This window comes from Pungitius pungitius, chromosome 16 (genome assembly GCF_949316345.1).
Source record: "Pungitius pungitius chromosome 16, fPunPun2.1, whole genome shotgun sequence".
Classification (NCBI taxonomy): domain Eukaryota; kingdom Metazoa; phylum Chordata; class Actinopteri; order Perciformes; family Gasterosteidae; genus Pungitius; species Pungitius pungitius.
Window position 1 is genome coordinate 2324440 of NC_084915.1, and position 17581 is coordinate 2342020.

Genomic DNA, 17581 nt, shown 5'->3' on the forward strand with positions numbered 1-17581 from the left:
CTAGCAAACCGTAGCACTAACAAATGGTAGCACTTAAATTGTACTTATAATGCCACTTATCTTTAACATGTTTTGAAACTGCTTAGTTAATGAAAAATGTACTTTCTTGTTACTTGTTCTTCTGAGTTTGTATCTCTATGTGGAAATGCACTTATTGTACGTCGCTTTGGATAAAAGCGTCAGCTAAATGACATGTAATGTAAAAGCCTTCTTCCTGTGTTCTTACAACAGCATTCCATTACATATCGATGTAATAATTTGGCCTTCTTTTTTTCTTCCAGCACACGGCACAGGTTGGCGTCACAATCATGGCAAAGTTGACTGGACCACAGCGGAAAATTATCCTTCCAGAGAAGAAGTTATTTACTTCTACAACGAATGGAAGAGTTACAACTTCCAGATGACAGCTCGCCGCTCATCCTTCTGGGCAACTTGAACATCCGACAGAACTTATGTGACCTACTGCGTTTTATTTTCTCCTTTAGCTGTCATTTAAGTATTAAAATTCGCTGTATTTTTGCAAGAGAGGCACCAATCCTATTTGAGTGACGTTTCGATTGTGAAATTGTATTGGACCATATAGGTCATCTGCAGAGCGTTGGCCCCTGGCGCAGTAAACCAGGGTTTGATTCTTGGCATGCACAAGACTCCTCATGTGACTTAAAATGAATCCAGAATGCAATATTTGTTCAGTATGCAAGGGCAGTGATTTATTTAGTCATGTTTGGTCATGTTTTGGTTTTTTTTACATGACAATATGGTTTGGTACATGCTGAGTTAATGAATATACATTCTAAATTGCAATGTCCATATGTGAATAAGAGTTGTATATGTTTATCATAGTCAACATGGTGTGGAAATATCCCTTATGTAGTTGGTCAATGGGAACTATAGTAGGCCGTAATAACAGCTAAGGTAATTACAGGTGGATATTTCTGGGAATTAACCTTAAATGAGACTGCATTTATGATATCTAAGATATACAGGACAAGAAAAATGCACTGGATGTGTATATGTGTTGAATCAATTATACAGACGCAAACTGGAGAACGAGACAAGTGTTGCTGTGATACTTATTGTGGTCATCGTGCCCGAGACCCGTAACAATTACTCCGCAGGTCTTTTGCAGCGGGGCAACAGCCCGGCGTCGGTGGATTCCGTTCGCGAGGCCGCAGATTCGGGTTTGAATGGCAGCCCCGAGAGTGATTTGTTTAGTCTCTTTAGTCTTTTTTGACCCGCGAGCCCGGCCGACCGCCGCCCCACCCCGACGTGCGAGAATAGGCGAAGGCCCGTTCATCGCTGCTTGCAGCTTTAATTATTAGGGCCTGAGCCGACTGAAAGTCGGGCGAAAGCCCTATTGAAATTGCAAGAATTCTTCTTATTATTATTCTTATTATTTCACCACTTCAATCGCACTTTTGGGGCCTTTGCCATGTTCAAAAACTCTTGAATTTTTGCGTGCGCTTCAGAAGTGCGAAAAATTTATATATTCTTGGGGTCGCGCAATTTGGCGATGAAAAAAAGTGCTCTCTAGCGCCCCCTAAAGTGCTGCCTCTGGGGACATTTTTGTCCACTTTTACGGATTGACTTGAAATTTTGCACACAGGTGCTCTTGGATGTGCTCTACAAAAAAGTCAATCATGGTATGCAAATGCGCCTACCGTTTTATGTCCGCCATTTTGAATTTTGTGAAAAACACGTTTTTGCGAACTCCTCCCAGACGCTTGGTCCGATTTTGACGAAATCTTCACCAAAATGATCATTGGCTCAATGCCATCAAAAGTTATTAAAAGCTTGTTGATATCTCATTGGGTTTTTAATTGATGGACCAATCAATTTGTCGGGGGTGTGGCCTAAAAAGGAAAGACCAATAACTTAAAAAGTAAAAGGCCTGTCGCCACCAAATCTTTAGGACATGTTCACATTGGGTCCTAGAACTTCCCCTGAGAATTAAAAAAAAATCGAACATTAGGGGGCGCTATGGTGATTTACTGTATTTTGGCCTTTTTTTCGCAATTTCCACCGTATTTTGGTTTTACAAACGAACGAACTCCTCCGAGAGTTTAAATCCGATCGATTTCAAAATCGGGCAAGTTGATCCTGACCCCCTTGGGGTCAAAAGTTATTAAAATCAAGAGTTTTCATAAAACTACCTGGGCGTGAGCTTGCGTGCAGTTTGGACGATTTTTGACGATTTTCCTCAAATATGTAAAATGGTATAACTCCAAGGAACATTGATATTTCTGGCTAGAAATTTTAATTCATGATGCTTGTGTAGGCCTATAAGTATTGCCATGAAAAGATTTTCGAAAAAGTATAGCGCCACCTATTGGCCTAGGTCAATGCAAAATTTCTACAGTCAGATGTCCATTTCCTAGCCCTTTAATCTGATCCCCTTCAAATCTGGGAATATAAACCTTAGTACTGTGATGATAGGTCACCGTGAATATTGGGAGTTTTGGACAAACTTTGTTGCCGTGACGACACCATCCTCGCATGAAAGTTCACGCACATCTTCTGAGCCTTGGAAAATTTCAAAACTCTTGAAAACCTCTGTGAGTGTCCTTAGTGATGGTCTTTACAGACTTGATGTGGAGTTTTGGTTCAAAAGTTAATAATTGCCTCCATTGCGCCCCCTGGAAGTTTTCGACGAAGCGGCGCCGGCACTCTGTTTGACTTACAAGTACGGTGGTTTTTGAGAAAATGTATTACAGAGAGACTTAAAAGAGTCTCTGAGGACTATGCTCTAAAACAAACAGGAAGTCAGTTATAACTCTATTAGTGTGAATATTCCCTGTAGATTTGAAGGAGAGTCACCAATCCTATTTGAGGAACGTTTCGAAGTACAAAATTGTATCAGAGCAGATAGCTCATCTGCAGAGCACTCGGCCCCTGGCGCTGGAGATGCGGGTTCGATTCCAGGTGCGGAAGATCTTTTTTTTTCACCTCTATTTCGGTTTTGCACTTTGTACATCGCCTCAACCTATTTATTAAGACTCCTGATGTGACTTGTCAACTTTTTGCAGGCCTTTTGCAGCTCGGCAATAGCCTTGTTTTACATGAGAATATGGTTCGGTACATGCTGAGATAATGAATATACATTCTAAAGTGCAATGTCCGTGCGAACAGCTGACGGGGGGCGCTTGTGGTAGCGGGGCAGCTATGGTTTAAATACACGTACTCACTGAAGCTAAAGTCTCTGAGGACTTTACTCTAAAACAAACAGGAAGTCAGTTACAATTGTTTTGGTGTGATCAAAACTGCTTTGATTCAGGTGCACTTAATGGAAACCACAGCTTTGAGACAGCTGTGCTTATTCATCCTGCATATCAGCAGAATGGGCATGAAAATAATTAATCAAGTTGGTCAAATGTCCCACTGTGACCGACATGACCGCTCTTCAACATGGCACGCGGGGCAGTGGGGATTCGAACCACAATATTTGTGGCTCACAGTAATCCATACGACACTATCACCTGGTGATCTCTTCCTGTAGTGGCCATTAGTCCTCCTAACTAATAAATTGTTCTTGTTGTGTAATTATTAACTAACTTTACATTTTGTTGTGTCTTAGGGAGCCAGGAGAAGGCAGCATCCATCTGAAGGAGAACAATGTCTGGGGACATTTAGCTTCTATAGCTTGGACATATTCTGTTACAGTTGAAATAGCTTGTATCCCATGCAATAAAAAATAAGAAGTCCTTGCATACAAGTAAATACTTTTGTTTGCTGATGTGATTATTGACATTATCTCCTCTGCCTTAAGATTGCAATATTACTTTTAGCTGGCTTAACTGATTTAATTTGAATTTACCAATATATAATGCCATGGAGAAGCGTATCACTAATCTAAGTGATATAAGGAGAAGATTATCCTCCCTATGTTTTTTGGGGTTTTAAAGCTTTTACTGTTAAGTGCAGCAGGTTGCTAGGCAACCACAGCAGCCCAGGTAAAGCTGATGACGCAAGCAGGAAGTCCCCCCACATTTCAGAGACCGCTCGGTTCAGCCTACGCGGTTGTCCCAGGGCTACTGCAAGGGTTGGTGAAGGCTGGAGGCTACAAGGATGCAGCCTAGGCAATTAAGACAGCTACAGTGTTGCTAACATTTTAAATAAATAATGTCCATAGTATAACATACAGAGCTCTCTCTGTTCCTCTTTTCTTCATCTTTAAAAGTTCTCTTTTAACACATATTGTTGATATATGTACCCCCAATATACAATACACAACTGCATGCTGTCCATACATATTACAAATTTAATTACACAACAACAAACAGCAGCAACAGTAAGAATAGGAACATTGAAATTAACAATAAAAAAAATTAAAAATCTTCTTTAAAGATATCCTCTGTTTCAGGATCTGCCTCAGCCATCTCGCTGTCCGTCAAAGCATCTGCAGAGATTAAATAGGGAAAATATCTATTCTTTCATAATGTCATCAACAAAAAATACATTTACAATCTTACAATTCACACAGCCAATCAAAATATTTAATATTCAGTTCATGAATTTTCATTAATGTGATAATAATATCACATGGTTAACCTGTCTTGGAGTTTTGATAGTTTGAGATGTAACAAATAATATGGCATGTTTTTCTCTTAATCCTAGTACTTGTAAGTCACTTTGGATAAAAGCATCAGCTAAAGGAAATATTATGTAGTGTAAGATGTAAGAACTGCTTTTGAGTTCATTCATTGCAGATTGTCACACTTACCATCACCATTACCACTGCGTTCCTGCTCCACCACCATTAATCTAGCCTTTGTGGCTGCTACCTCTTTTCTAAGGTCCATCAATTCCTGCTTCATGGCCTCCACCTGCTTTTCAGCCGCTCGCCGCCTCCTAACCTGCCTCACCAGGACCTGCATGACCTTTAGATTGCAATCTAAAGATTGCACATACAGGTCCTGGCGAGTTACCGCCTGATCAAGGCACGCATACTGAAATTAAAAACAAACAAATGTACATATTGGTCATTTTTTAATACCAACTTGGTTCTATGGTGCATATTATATCATATCAAAATGATTATTATAAATTACAATATCTGTGTTCTGTATTGTAGGATTTCTTGCAAGAAAAATATGTTTACAAATGTGTGTTTAATGCACAACTTCAACCATGACGCCAATGAAGTATTATTACCCATCAATAGCTCTATAATGTTATACAAACACAAAGAAATAGATAATATGCCACTCAAATAAATATCAACACATGTACTTACAGTTTGAATTTGGCACGCCTGCCTCACTTTCTCCACCTCCTCATCGTTGATTTGGGGGAATTTTGTTGGACTTTGCATTCTCTAATGATCAACAAAACACGTAAAACACATAAAAGATAAAATAACTCAACAGGCCAAACACTACATACCACATTTTCAACATTAATTTCCACAGATTCCAATGTATAACAGAGGTACTACAATTTCAGGATTAACTACTTTACCTAACAATTAATTTCAAACAAGACATTTCTCTCAATCTCTGGAAAATACATAAAATGAACGATACTTCTAAACTACAAAATAGGTAGTGCACAATATAGCTCTGAACAATAGTGTCATTCATTACAACATTAGCATTAAATCAAAAATACTCATGGATACTTACAAATGTATAGCTATACGTAGTGCACAATAAAGCTCTGAACAACGGTGTCATTCATTACAATATAAGCATTAAATCAATATACTCATGGATACTTACGAATGTATAGCTGGATGTGATGAATAAAAATAGCGCCACTCGTCCTCTTTCAAATCCTGCTGACGGTTAGCTGCATTTCGACTTCACCGCAAAGCCCCTCCCATCACACCCAAGCTGATTGGGCTATAATATAGCTCCTGAAGTTCAAAAATGCAAATCTCAAAAATGCATTATTTTATTATTACAATTAATTAATACATATAAACTTAATTTGTGTTCAAGCGTGAAAGTTACATAGAAACTTAATTAATTCTTTCTATTTTTAAAAACAGCACCGCCGACGAAAATGAAGAAAAAAAAAAAAAGCGAGTGAGCCTCTCACTCCGGCCACCGTAGGCAGACAGCTAGCTGTCAGTCCGGCTGCTAACTGGATTATGACAGCTGCATACACAGTTTAAGTTTTACCATGTAGAACGGTAACATGAGATATTATTCTGGAAGCATTTATTTCTACAAGTGGGCTAGAGGCTGGTGGAAATGACGTGAAAGGTTTTGTTTGGCCATCGGATACTTTCTAATGAACGCAACTAGCTTGCGCATATTACAAGGTAAGTAAAAAACGTTGGGCTGTCTGAATGATTGCCTTAATCAAAGAGATTATTGCCATCTACGATTACTTATTAACTTGATCTAGATCAATACTGTTCAGAACCTTTTAATACAGTTAACGCAACTTCCGGTGGTGGGCGTTGTGTCCAGACGCGAGTCCACACGGCTGCGTGCCAGCAGTCATTTAGAAGGGAGAGAGCGACACACAAGTTTAAGATGGAGAGAGCTTTTTTCATTGGAAGTAAAACGAACAGAGACAAGACATACAGCGGGGACCTGTGCAGAGGAATTACTCAGCGTGTCAACCAGAAGGGGGGTGAGTGACAAACGGACCGCGTTAGTACTGATAGTGCCCGTAACATGTTGGTATCTGCTAGGCTAAGCTAAGCTGCTAGGCTACTTCTGTCAACATCTATCCTGCAGAGGACCGCCCTGTGTACCGTTGTGGTTTTGAAACGTCGTGGCAAAACGTTAGGAGATTCTTACTTCAAAGGCAGTTGTCAAGTGATGGAGAGTTTAGAGAAAAGTGCACGAGGACAGTAGGAAGAGTCGCTTGTAAACACGTTCTACACGTGTGTTAGTTTGGTGTTCCAAAATACAATAGAACAACAACATGTATTTCAGTATACATGCTGTCCGAAGTGAATACTCGTTAATTTAGACAAATTTGTTTTGAAAAGTAAAACGCAGGTTTAATCGTGATTTAATTAATTTAAAAATGTGAGAAATAAAGGACAAATTAAGTCAGTGGTACAAGTAAATGAAGAACATGTAATATGTGCGGTCATTAGCTTTAAATAACAACGGTTCTTGCCGTGAGGTTAAGCACCTTATTTGTGCAATTCCTTTTACGGTCCGTATTCTTAAACACTAACGACTCTTATTTTGACAACTTCTACCGGATGTCACTATGGTGTGTATATATACGACTCTCCAACGGTCGCTCTTCCTCTTTGAATTTCGTCTGATTTTCAAGGAACCACACCCTGAGCTCTGTACTTTTTAAAAAATTGTACCCTGCTTAATCCACACAAATACTTACACTACCACACACTGAGAGATACTCTTGATTCCACCAATCGCCTGAAAACTCTTCAGACTAACGGTAAGTTTAATATTATAATCATTCTTGAGGCTCGTCCATTTTGCGCTTCCGAGCTAACGCGAGCTAACGCGAGCTAACGCTAAGCTAACTTAAGTTTGCCGAAGCTACATTCTTCCTTGCCGTCAGTAATTCTGAGGGGAACCAACACAGTTTAGCATAACTACTTCGTTCACAAACTAAACGAGTGTCGGTTATTTGCAGGACAGAGCACAAAGTATCGGAGTTGGTAGTTAACGCTTTAGCTCTGTTAGCTAATGTGAGCATTCACGGACATATTTTCGCGCGCATGTCGGCGCGGAACTGCTGTGTGTGGGAGAATGGCGTTTTTGTTATAAAGGTGGGGGAAACACTGCTATCACGTAACAGTTTAAATCGGGTCAGTAGATCGGTCGCTTTTACCAACGTTCACCATCCACTACTGCCCGACTTGTAGACCTGAGTGTATCTTGTCATTTAAATATTAAATATTGGCACCCAAATACTTTCAGATGCCGCGCGGAAAGTCCTTCTTCCGTTCTGAGGCTGCCAAGTTTCGCATGGCAGAGCGGAGCTACGGTTCTCAACTCCAGCAAGGTGGGAATAGCTATTGTCCTGTTATCATATAATATTATCATATAATATTTGTTCTTAAAACAGCACTCCTATTACATAAATTACATTAGGTTTCACTTTTTTTTCTTTTTCTTACATAGGCTGTGGCACAGGTCGGCGTCACTTTGTGCGCCCATGGCCAAAGTCTTCCCTCACTGGAAGACAACGTAAATTGGTCATTCCACCCAAGTTTCCAGACAAGAAGGTAGTTTAATTTTACAAGAAATGGACAAACTATTTAATCTAAATGAATGTGTGGTTTTCATTCACTCCCTTTTGTTGTTCCAGTTGGTGCTTGTTCTCGGATGCTCCCACCTGCGTGCAATTGCAGATGGATTTGTGACTATGCCGGACGGCATCCTCACCTTTGGCTTCCTCTCCATCCCTGGGGGGAGCGCAGCTGACCTGAAGCTGGAGATTGAGAACACTGTTCTCACTCACCAACCTGATGCACTTTGTGTCCTGGCTCCAAGCAACAATTTGACAGCCAGTCGTTCCGTCAGTGAAGCAGGAGCTGATTTTGCCAAGCTCATGACCAGTGTGACCAAACGCTTTCCTAATGTACGTGTTTTTTTGTCTTTTGTAATTATAAATCTTTTGGTATGAGCTGCTATAATTAGTCATGACTGAATGGAATTCATAATATTACGTACATCTTTGTTCATGTAGGTGTTTGTCCTGGACTTTCCCCCACGCCTCAACTGTGAGGTGAAAGACCAGGACCTGTTGCGACAGGAATTCCGTGATGTCACTGCACGGATGAGTAAGTTTATTAAAGACTGTAGATTACATACACTGTAATGGATGTATGGTTATTGCTTTTTAGGCAGATACATAATTTACAGTTCAAGTAACCTTTAATTTCCTTTTCTCTATTTCTCAGGTGTGAAGTACTGTTCCATTGCAGAGTACTTTCCACTCCAAGACCGTAAACTTTGGGTCAGAGACGGCGTAAGTACATGCTGTTTTGATATTGCACATGGAAAAGTTCTACATACTGTTATGTATTTGATGTTGAATCTACATTCATGTTTTGTATATTCGCTTGTTATTATTTATTACAGGTGCACCTGAGTGATGATGGTGGGATGAAGATCCTGGTGAAGTGGCTGGCGCATCACTCCTATCAAGTAGGCCTTTTCAACAATGCTCTGATGCCACTTAATTATGAATCAATTTTATTTTGCTTAATGTTTGTCTATGTATCTAAAACAATGTATTACTCTTGTCATTATTAGAAACTTCACCCCCCGCCTGAGCCACAGGTTTCTTTCCGACCATCAGTGCCGGTTGTCACTCCAGCACCAAAGCCACAGCGTTCTCCCAGCACACGCCGAACCGCAATCACTCCAGAGCCCAAGCCATCACTGCTACCTTCAACTCCAGCAGTGAAGCCACTGGTTTCTCCCAAGCCATCACTGCTACCTTCAACTCCAGCAGCGAAGCCACTGGTTTCTCCCAAGCCATCACTGCTGCCTTCAACTCCAGCAGCGAAGCCACTGGTTTCTCCCAAGCCATCACTGCTACCTTCAACTCCAGCAGCGAAGCCACTGGTTTCTCCCAAGCCATCACTGCTGCCTTCAACTCCAGCAGCGAAGCCACTGGTTTCTCCCAAGCCATCACTGCTACCTTCAACTCCAGCAGCGAAGCCACTGGTTTCTCCCAAGCCATCACTGCTGCCTTCAACTCCAGCAGCGAAGCCACTGGTTTCTCCCAAGCCATCACTGCTACCTTCAACTCCAGCAGCGAAGCCACTGGTTTCTCCCAAGCCATCACTGCTACCTTCATCTTCAGCAGTGAAGCCACTGGTTTCTCAAAGACCATCAGTCCCCACATGCACTCCAAAAATACCACGTCAACCAGATCTTGAGTGGTCAATTGTTGGAAGGGGCAGGAAGGTAATGGTTCACTTTAAAGAACCAATATTTCCAAAACACCTCATCAAAGTGTAGGTTAAAGGAAATGTACTTGTGTGGGATTAAAACTATTCTGTTTGTTATTACAGAGGCAACAACCCGGCCAATTCCATCTAACATGCGATGCCCCCAAAAGAAGGCTGCTTCACCATCAGGTTGGTTGTTTGTTCTTGTTTAAGTCAAAGCAGCATATAATGATGAAGTATGCCAGTATGGTTTGCCTTTGAGAAAAGGGATTTGTTACCGTTGTTTCTACATTTCCATTTACCAGGAAGTGCTGAAGGAGTGCTCTGTCCTGCTAAATCCTCTCAAGTTTAGTAGGGCAAGGTTGGCAGAAATGAATAAGATTTCTCCATCGCATCTTCCTAGCCCGAAGATCTGCACACCAGCTTCTCCACAAATCAAAAAGGTATCCATTCTAATTGTCTTTGTTGAGAATCTTATATGGTAACTTGTCATTAAAGAATGTAATAGTTTGCACACACGACTTGTTAGCTTGACGTTTTTCACAGCACTGAAGTCACAGTCAAAGACTATGTGCTTGTAAAATAAAACTTGTTTCTTATTACAGAGGAGACCACCCGGTCAACCAAGGAGGAGGATCCTTCATAATCAGGTTGGTTATATATATATATATATATATTTTTTTCTAAGTACCACACAATGTTATTATACTAGTAGAGTTGGCTTTTAATCGATTCATTTTTGACATTCTTCTTTCAATGTCTACATTTTTCAGGATGAGGTGAAGGATTGCTCCGTCCCGCTAACCCCTGCCAGGTCTAGCTTGGTGCCGTTGGTGAAGATGGATGACACTACTCCATTGAATGTTCCTAGCCCTAAGGAATGCACTCCAGTCCCTCCACACATAACAGAGGTATTTAAAAAATGATGTATTTATTCATAACACGAATCGTTTAAGAATGCAGAGGTTGTTTTGTTGCAGCATTTGGGGGTTTCCAGACAACATACTAAGAACGTGCTTGTATTTGTTTGTAATTATCGCTCCTCTTCTAGGTGGACACGTCACCAACTTCAACAGAGGTGATGGCCAGACCTCAGCCTACCAGAGTTTCGGTAGCTGTCAAAAAAGAGGTTTGTCAACTTTGTGTGAAATTAGCTTGTTCCAATCATGTTTATAAATTGCAGTTCCTTCTAATATTGTTGGTGTTTTTAAGGTCCAGGCAGCACCAGGTGCAGAAGAGACGGCAGGGTCGTCTTCTACTGGTGTTCCAAAAGAAGCTGCCTCCGTCAAGGTTAGTCCGTTGTGTGGGAAATGGGGAAGGGAGAAAATATACACTCCTGTTTAATAACTACAACTGACCTCTATATAATCTAGGTGGTATTCGATGTGCAGTCATGGTTTTTATGTTTTACTAAATTATATTGAATTGCAAATGAGGGATTTTTAGTATTTTAGTCCGCTTCTTCTTGTGTTGAAGAATATAGATATTTCCAACCAATTTTCCCCTGCTAATAAATACAGTGTCTATGTAACTGATGGGCAGCAACCACACATTTGTAGTGTGACTCACTTGTGAAACCATATATAGAAACATGCTTGTTTTTATTTGTCTAGTTAATGCCCTTCTTTTTGTAGGTGCAAACGTCACCAACCTTTGCGGAGGTCGCTGCTCAATACTCCCATATGAGGGTTTTGGAGGCTGTAACAAAGAAGGTTGGTGGTCCTTTTTGGAAATCTACCTTATTCCAATTTCATTTTAATGTGGAATTCCTTCTAAATTGTGGGGTGTTTTTCTTTTTATAGGTCCCAGAAACACCAGGTGGAGAAGGTTCGAAGGAGTCGTCATCTACTGGTGTTCAGCAGGAAGCTGTCCCAAACGAGGTTGTTGCACATTGTTTTTTTTGTTTTTTTTCATAGGGGTGAGGGGAAACGTTATTTGCTGGCCTGTAGTACAAATCAATTACTTTCAGTCCAGTAGATGGTTCTGTTTATTTTTATATATATATATATATATATATATATATATATATATATATATATATAATATATATTGAAAAAATAAAGACGTTTTGACATCCAGGTTTTGCCGAGTGGGGGGGAGTCTGAAGGGTCGTCTTCTACTGGTGATGAGGAAGGGTCTATCAAGCTGAAGGTATCTTAATTTTATATTGTTTTTAGACATTTTTCTGGTGCATTCCATTCTACTTAATTGTCGTGGTTGATTCTTTCAATTCTGACCAATTGTGTCAAAAATTAATGACCATCTAATTGTTACCGCTTCTCTTGCCCCTAATTATAGATGAAGAAATTGTCTCGTAAGAAATTGTCTCGTAAGCGACACTTCTCTTGCCCCTAATTATAGATGAAGAAATTGTCTCGTAAGCGACACAACCAAAGATTCATCGCCGGTAAGTGTGATCGAGAACGATCTGCCAAATCCACCCGAGGGAAGTGCTACGATGCCAAAACCATCAGTGGTGCGGTAAGTCGTGAAGGTGAGTCGTGCACATGTTCAGAGAAAATGCCCCCACCCGTTGTTGCAGGGACTCGTAGAGAAGACACACTGCATGATGATGGAAATGTATCAACTGCATGCAGTGTTGCCGCTGTAATAAAGCATGTCCTGGCTCCTGTGTGTACCTGGAAAGCATCAGATATTGATGACATCTGTACAGAAGGTGGCAAGTTAAACATGTTTGTAGCTGAAGCAGGTAAAAGTAGTGACGTTAAAGGGAAGTGCACCTTGATTCAACAGCATAGTGTCTTTGGCAGAAAATTTAAGGTAAGGATTGGTAAACCGCAGCAAAGACATTTCAATGACTCTGCTGAAGAGCCTGAGTTGCATGAAGTGCTACAAGAACACTTGTTGAGGGATGGCATGTGTCTGTTGAACATGTATGGTGAGGTTTCTGCCATTATTCATCACGACAAACACTTGGTGTTTGTTGATTGTGGGTCACGTGATGCATCTGGGTTGGCATCTAGTGTTGGCACACCTGTGGCTGTCTTCAACAGCAGTCTTCATGACCTGATGCTTCACATCAGAAATCTGAAGGAGTCATTTGGCGCAAAGTGGTACGCCATCAGTAGCATTTCTGTGAAGGAGCATAATGTGGAATGTGTAGAAGGGCTTTCAGACAGCGACATGGAAGTTGCAGTTCACCCTGAGGACAGCCGTCCTGTCAGTGTTGAATGTCCTACAACATCTGTCCAGGGATCGTTTCATCAAGGAGACAGTCAGTTTGAATATGGCGGACTTCAGTGCATGGCCGTCGGTTTGGTGAGCATAGCAAAACACTCAACTCACTGTGTGTTTTCATGGCAGTCCAGCGATCTGGATGAGGTTGTAGTTTCAGGCGATGAGTTGTATTCTTCTCTGCGTGCCACCAACGCCATCAGTGGTGGGTCCCAACTGCTATGTGTACCAGATCTTCCCAAAGACTCTGTGATTAATGGACGCAGGTATGACTTTTCATATGGTGACTATGTTACTGGAGATGTTGATTTGGTTGAGGGAGAGCTTATTGAGCTAGGTGTACACGTCACTTTAAGAAAGGGGTTACAAAAGATTCTCACACAATATAACACGTGCCTTATGACATTACGTGGCAGTACATGTGCAATAATTTGTCAACAAGGACGTTATGCCGTGGTTGACTCTCATGCACGCAATGCACTTGGAATGGTAGATGCTGGAGGACAAAGTGTTGTTGTGTATTTTAGTGACTTTGAAGGCCTGTTTAGTCACATATGCAGATTTGCGGAAGCATTAAACACATCCCAAAAGCCATTTGAGATTGCTGGTGTTTGTGTCACTCAGAATGACCTAGTTGATAGCGGCCGCTTGTCCTTTGGTCAGAACGACCCTGTTGTAACTGAGACAACGTTGGGTTCTAGTTTACATCAGAAGAGTATTCAACCAACACCTGGCTGCTCTAACAGACGCAGAGGTACAAAGCGTAAGGTGTCCAAGGGAAACACCAACTCAAAAAAGGTAAAAACCAATGCAACACTTGGCAGCTCTGCCAGTCAGACAGGTGCAATGTGTAAGGTGGCAAAGGGAACTTGTACATCACCGGTAATAAAAACCAGTGTTACTGAGGTTGAGCCAGACATCGTATTTGTCAGTGATGTCATCAGTAAACAGTTGCAGTTTCGTCCACTTTGTAATGAGGTTTCACAAATTCTCTGCAAACAGTTAGATATCGTGTCAGAGAAAGGTGATTCGGTATCTACAAACGTTGGTGCGTTGGGGGCTCCATGTTTGAATGACAAAATAGTTGGTGATGGAAACTGCTTCTTTAGAGCCATCAGTCAAGCTGTGAGTGGTACACAGAGGTATCACAGAAAAGTTCGCCTTGCTGTGGTTAAACACATAAAAAGTAATGCTGAAGCATATACGTGTCATTTGAGAAGTGAGTATAATTCAATCACAGAATATCTCATTTTGTCACGGATGTCTTATGTTGGCAGTTGGGCAACTGAAATTGAGATTCAGGCAACAGCAGATTTTTTGGGAATAAGTATTTTCACATATCACACTAATCGCTGGCTTGAATATAGTTGCACAAGCAAACAGTTAACCACTGAGGGACTGTATTTGGAAAACTGCAATGGGAACCATTATGAGTCTGTGGTTTGTGTTCAACAGCCTGGCATGCTGAGTTGTTATTGTTATTGCAAAGAGGACACACCTTGCTCCACTGACTATTCTCGTCGACAGAGTAAGAGAAAAATGAATACTTTGGAGAATCTCCGTTTTGATACAAGTTGTGTGCTTGAACCTGTTGCAGATATCTCCGAGCAGCCGGATAGTTCATTGCCAGCAACAGACATTGATTTTGTAATGTTGAGTGATGAATCTGTTGAAGATGATATCACAGAACTACATAGTACATTTCCAGCCAAGGACATAGATAGTGTAATTTTCAATGATGTACCTGCCGTATGTTGGGAATTTCATCCCTTGACCTCAGACGTAGCAAAATCAGTATGCAATTTGTATAACTTGTCCTATGAAAAGCAGGATGTTAAACTACCAACCATGAGTGGTTCATTAGGTGCTGTGTGCAAAACTCGTACAATTGTAAAGGATAAAAATAGTTTCTTTAGAGCAATTGCTCAAGCAGTCAGTGGTTCCCAAAAATGTCACCGAAAGATTAGGCTTGCAGTTGTAAAATATATGGAAGATCAGATTGATAACATTAAAATAATAGAAAAGGGATATGCTTCAATATCCCATTATATTAAAGAGACACACATGAAATATGTTGGTTATGATGCCACAGAAATAGAAATTGAAGCAACTGCAAATGCTTTTGGACTGGATATATATATATACAGTGGTAAAAAGTGGTTCAAATACAATTCTGTGAATCCAGTTTTGTCTGAAGTGGCAATTTACCTAAAACATGATGAGAATAATCACTATGAGCCAGTACTTTGTGTTAAACATATTACTGAAGTAAGTTGCTTTGATTTATGCAAAATGGATATCTCATCTGAAACCCAGTACATGAGGAGAAGGTCAAATGTAAAATTCCAGGATTCTTCAAACATCTGTAGTCCTACTAAATTATCAACCTATTTGAAAAGGAAGAAGGGCATCCAATTAAAGGCATTATATTTAGGAAGTTCCTTCCGTAGGCAGAAACTTAACACAGCGAGTAAAAAGCTATATCAGGAAAACCTGTCACATAGACTGAGAGTCCAGCAAATGAGTAAAGCCAATTATAAGGACAATCTGTTATACAAAGAAAATGTAAAGCAACTCAGTAAAAATAAATATCATCAAAACCACTTGCACAAAGAAAACAAAAAGAAACAAAGCATAAAAAAATATCAACAAAATCTGTTACACAAAGAGAACGTTAAGAAGCTCAGCAAAAATAAATATCAACAAAATCTGTTACACAAAGAGAACGTTAAGAAGCTCAGCAAAAATAAATATCAACAAAACCAGTTGCACAAAGAAATGTTAAAGGAATTTAGCAAAAATAAATACTGGACGAATCTCATTTACAGGCAGAAAGTGAAGGCAAGGAGTAAAAACAAATATGGAAATATTCTGCATAAAAAACGTGTTATTGCACGTAATAAAACAAGGTTTCAACAAAGGAAAGAACAGTCAAAACTGTTTGATTTTGTCATGGAGCAGTTTTCTGAAAAGGTAAGAAAAGGACCAGAGTTTGTATGTTGTGTTTGCAATCGACTGCTTTTCGAATATCAGGTGTCACATTGGAAAAATGACTATGGTAACCGTGAGGACATAGCTTTAATTGCTGAGAAATGTATCTCACGTAATCATTTACATGAATGTGATGATGATTGTGTAGTACCATGCAAATGGCTGGATATGGGTAGAGGAAAGCTATGGATCTGTTACACATGTCATTCTAAAATTAAGAGAGGAGTAATGCCACCTGAATGTGTACTGAACAATATGCAAGTACATCCCATTCCAGAAGAACTGGCTTGTTTAAACAGCTTGGAACAGCATTTGATTGCTTTGCACATACCTTTTATGAAAATGTTGGCTTTACCTAAAGGAGGTCAAAATGGAGTCCATGGACCTGTGACGTGTGTTCCAGCCAATATCGTTGAGACTACTAACTTGCTTCCACGTTCAGAAATGGACGGATCTCTTTTGCGTGTTAAGTTAAAGCGTAAGCTCACTTATAAAGGCCACTATGAGTATCAATTTGTAGATCCCTTACGCATTAAAAAAGCACTGATGGTTTTGAAAAAAACTAATGTATATTATAAAGATGTAGAATTTAATGAAAATTGGCTAAATGATTTTTGTAGAGAAGAAGACAAAAATGTAGATAATGATGCCGAAAATAACCAAACCGCTCCAGATGTTAGTGATGAGCTATTACATGATCGACAACAGCACTGCATGTTTCAAGACACGTGTCTGATGCCTGTCGATATTGGTCAAGAAGTATTGGATCAGTATTTTGACAGTACGTTAAATCTGGCTCCAGCTGAAGGTAGCACTCCAGTGAAATTATTAACAGATATTTCCAACGAAGCCAAGAGCTTTCCTGTATTGTTTCCACAGGGATCCAATACATTCCATGATTATAGGCAACAAAAGTTGACATTAGCACGATATTTGAACCTTAGACTTCTGAATGCAGATAACCGTTTTGGTAACAGTGTAGAATATATCTTCTATTCACAGTATGTATCAGAGGTGCAACAAGTCATATCCAGTGTCTCAATAGCATTGCGTAAGGGAAAAGCAGGCCATAACGCCAAATCAATTGATGTTGATTTACTGAAGGATCAGGAAACTTTAAAAAACTTGCTGCAGTTTGATAATGGGTTCCGTTTCCTTAAGCCTATTCGAGGAACCCCATCTTTTTGGCAGGGAGCTCAACATGACCTCATGGCTTGTGTGCGTCAACTTGGGGTCCCTACATGGTTTTGTTCTTTTTCTTCTGCAGATTTACGTTGGAAGTCACTTCTCACTAGTATTTTGAAACAAGAAGGTAGGACACAAACACTAGATGATTTAGAATGGTCTGAGAGATGCGAACTTCTGCGACGCAATCCTGTCACTGCGGCAAGGATGTTTGACTATAGGTGGCATTGTTTTTTGCGGGAGGTACTCATGTCTCCATCACAGCCAATTGGCAAGATAATAGACTTTTTTTATCGGGTGGAATTTCAACAGCGGGGGTCACCTCATGTGCATTGTCTTTTCTGGATTGAGAATGCACCAAAACTT

General features: G+C 40.3%; 1 protein-coding gene and 1 long non-coding RNA gene across 2 annotated transcripts; both read left to right on the top strand.

The window, feature by feature from the left end:
- Positions 1-7454: 7454 nt before the first annotated feature.
- Positions 7455-12079, top strand: LOC119204548 (uncharacterized). Its single transcript, XM_062558241.1, has 11 exons — positions 7455-7944; positions 8064-8167; positions 8251-8523; positions 8632-8725; positions 8846-8913; positions 10618-10755; positions 10896-10973; positions 11057-11134; positions 11479-11556; positions 11647-11724; positions 11924-12079. Exons 1-11 carry the CDS (start codon positions 7860-7862, stop codon positions 12002-12004), a joined length of 1155 nt encoding a protein of 384 aa, XP_062414225.1. The 5' UTR covers positions 7455-7859; the 3' UTR covers positions 12005-12079.
- LOC134106225 (uncharacterized) lies at positions 9744-10462 on the top strand. The gene is made up of 3 exons (XR_009942544.1): positions 9744-9860; positions 9968-10033; positions 10150-10462. It is a non-coding gene; the product is annotated as an uncharacterized LOC134106225 (long non-coding RNA).
- Positions 12080-17581: the final 5502 nt, after the last annotated feature.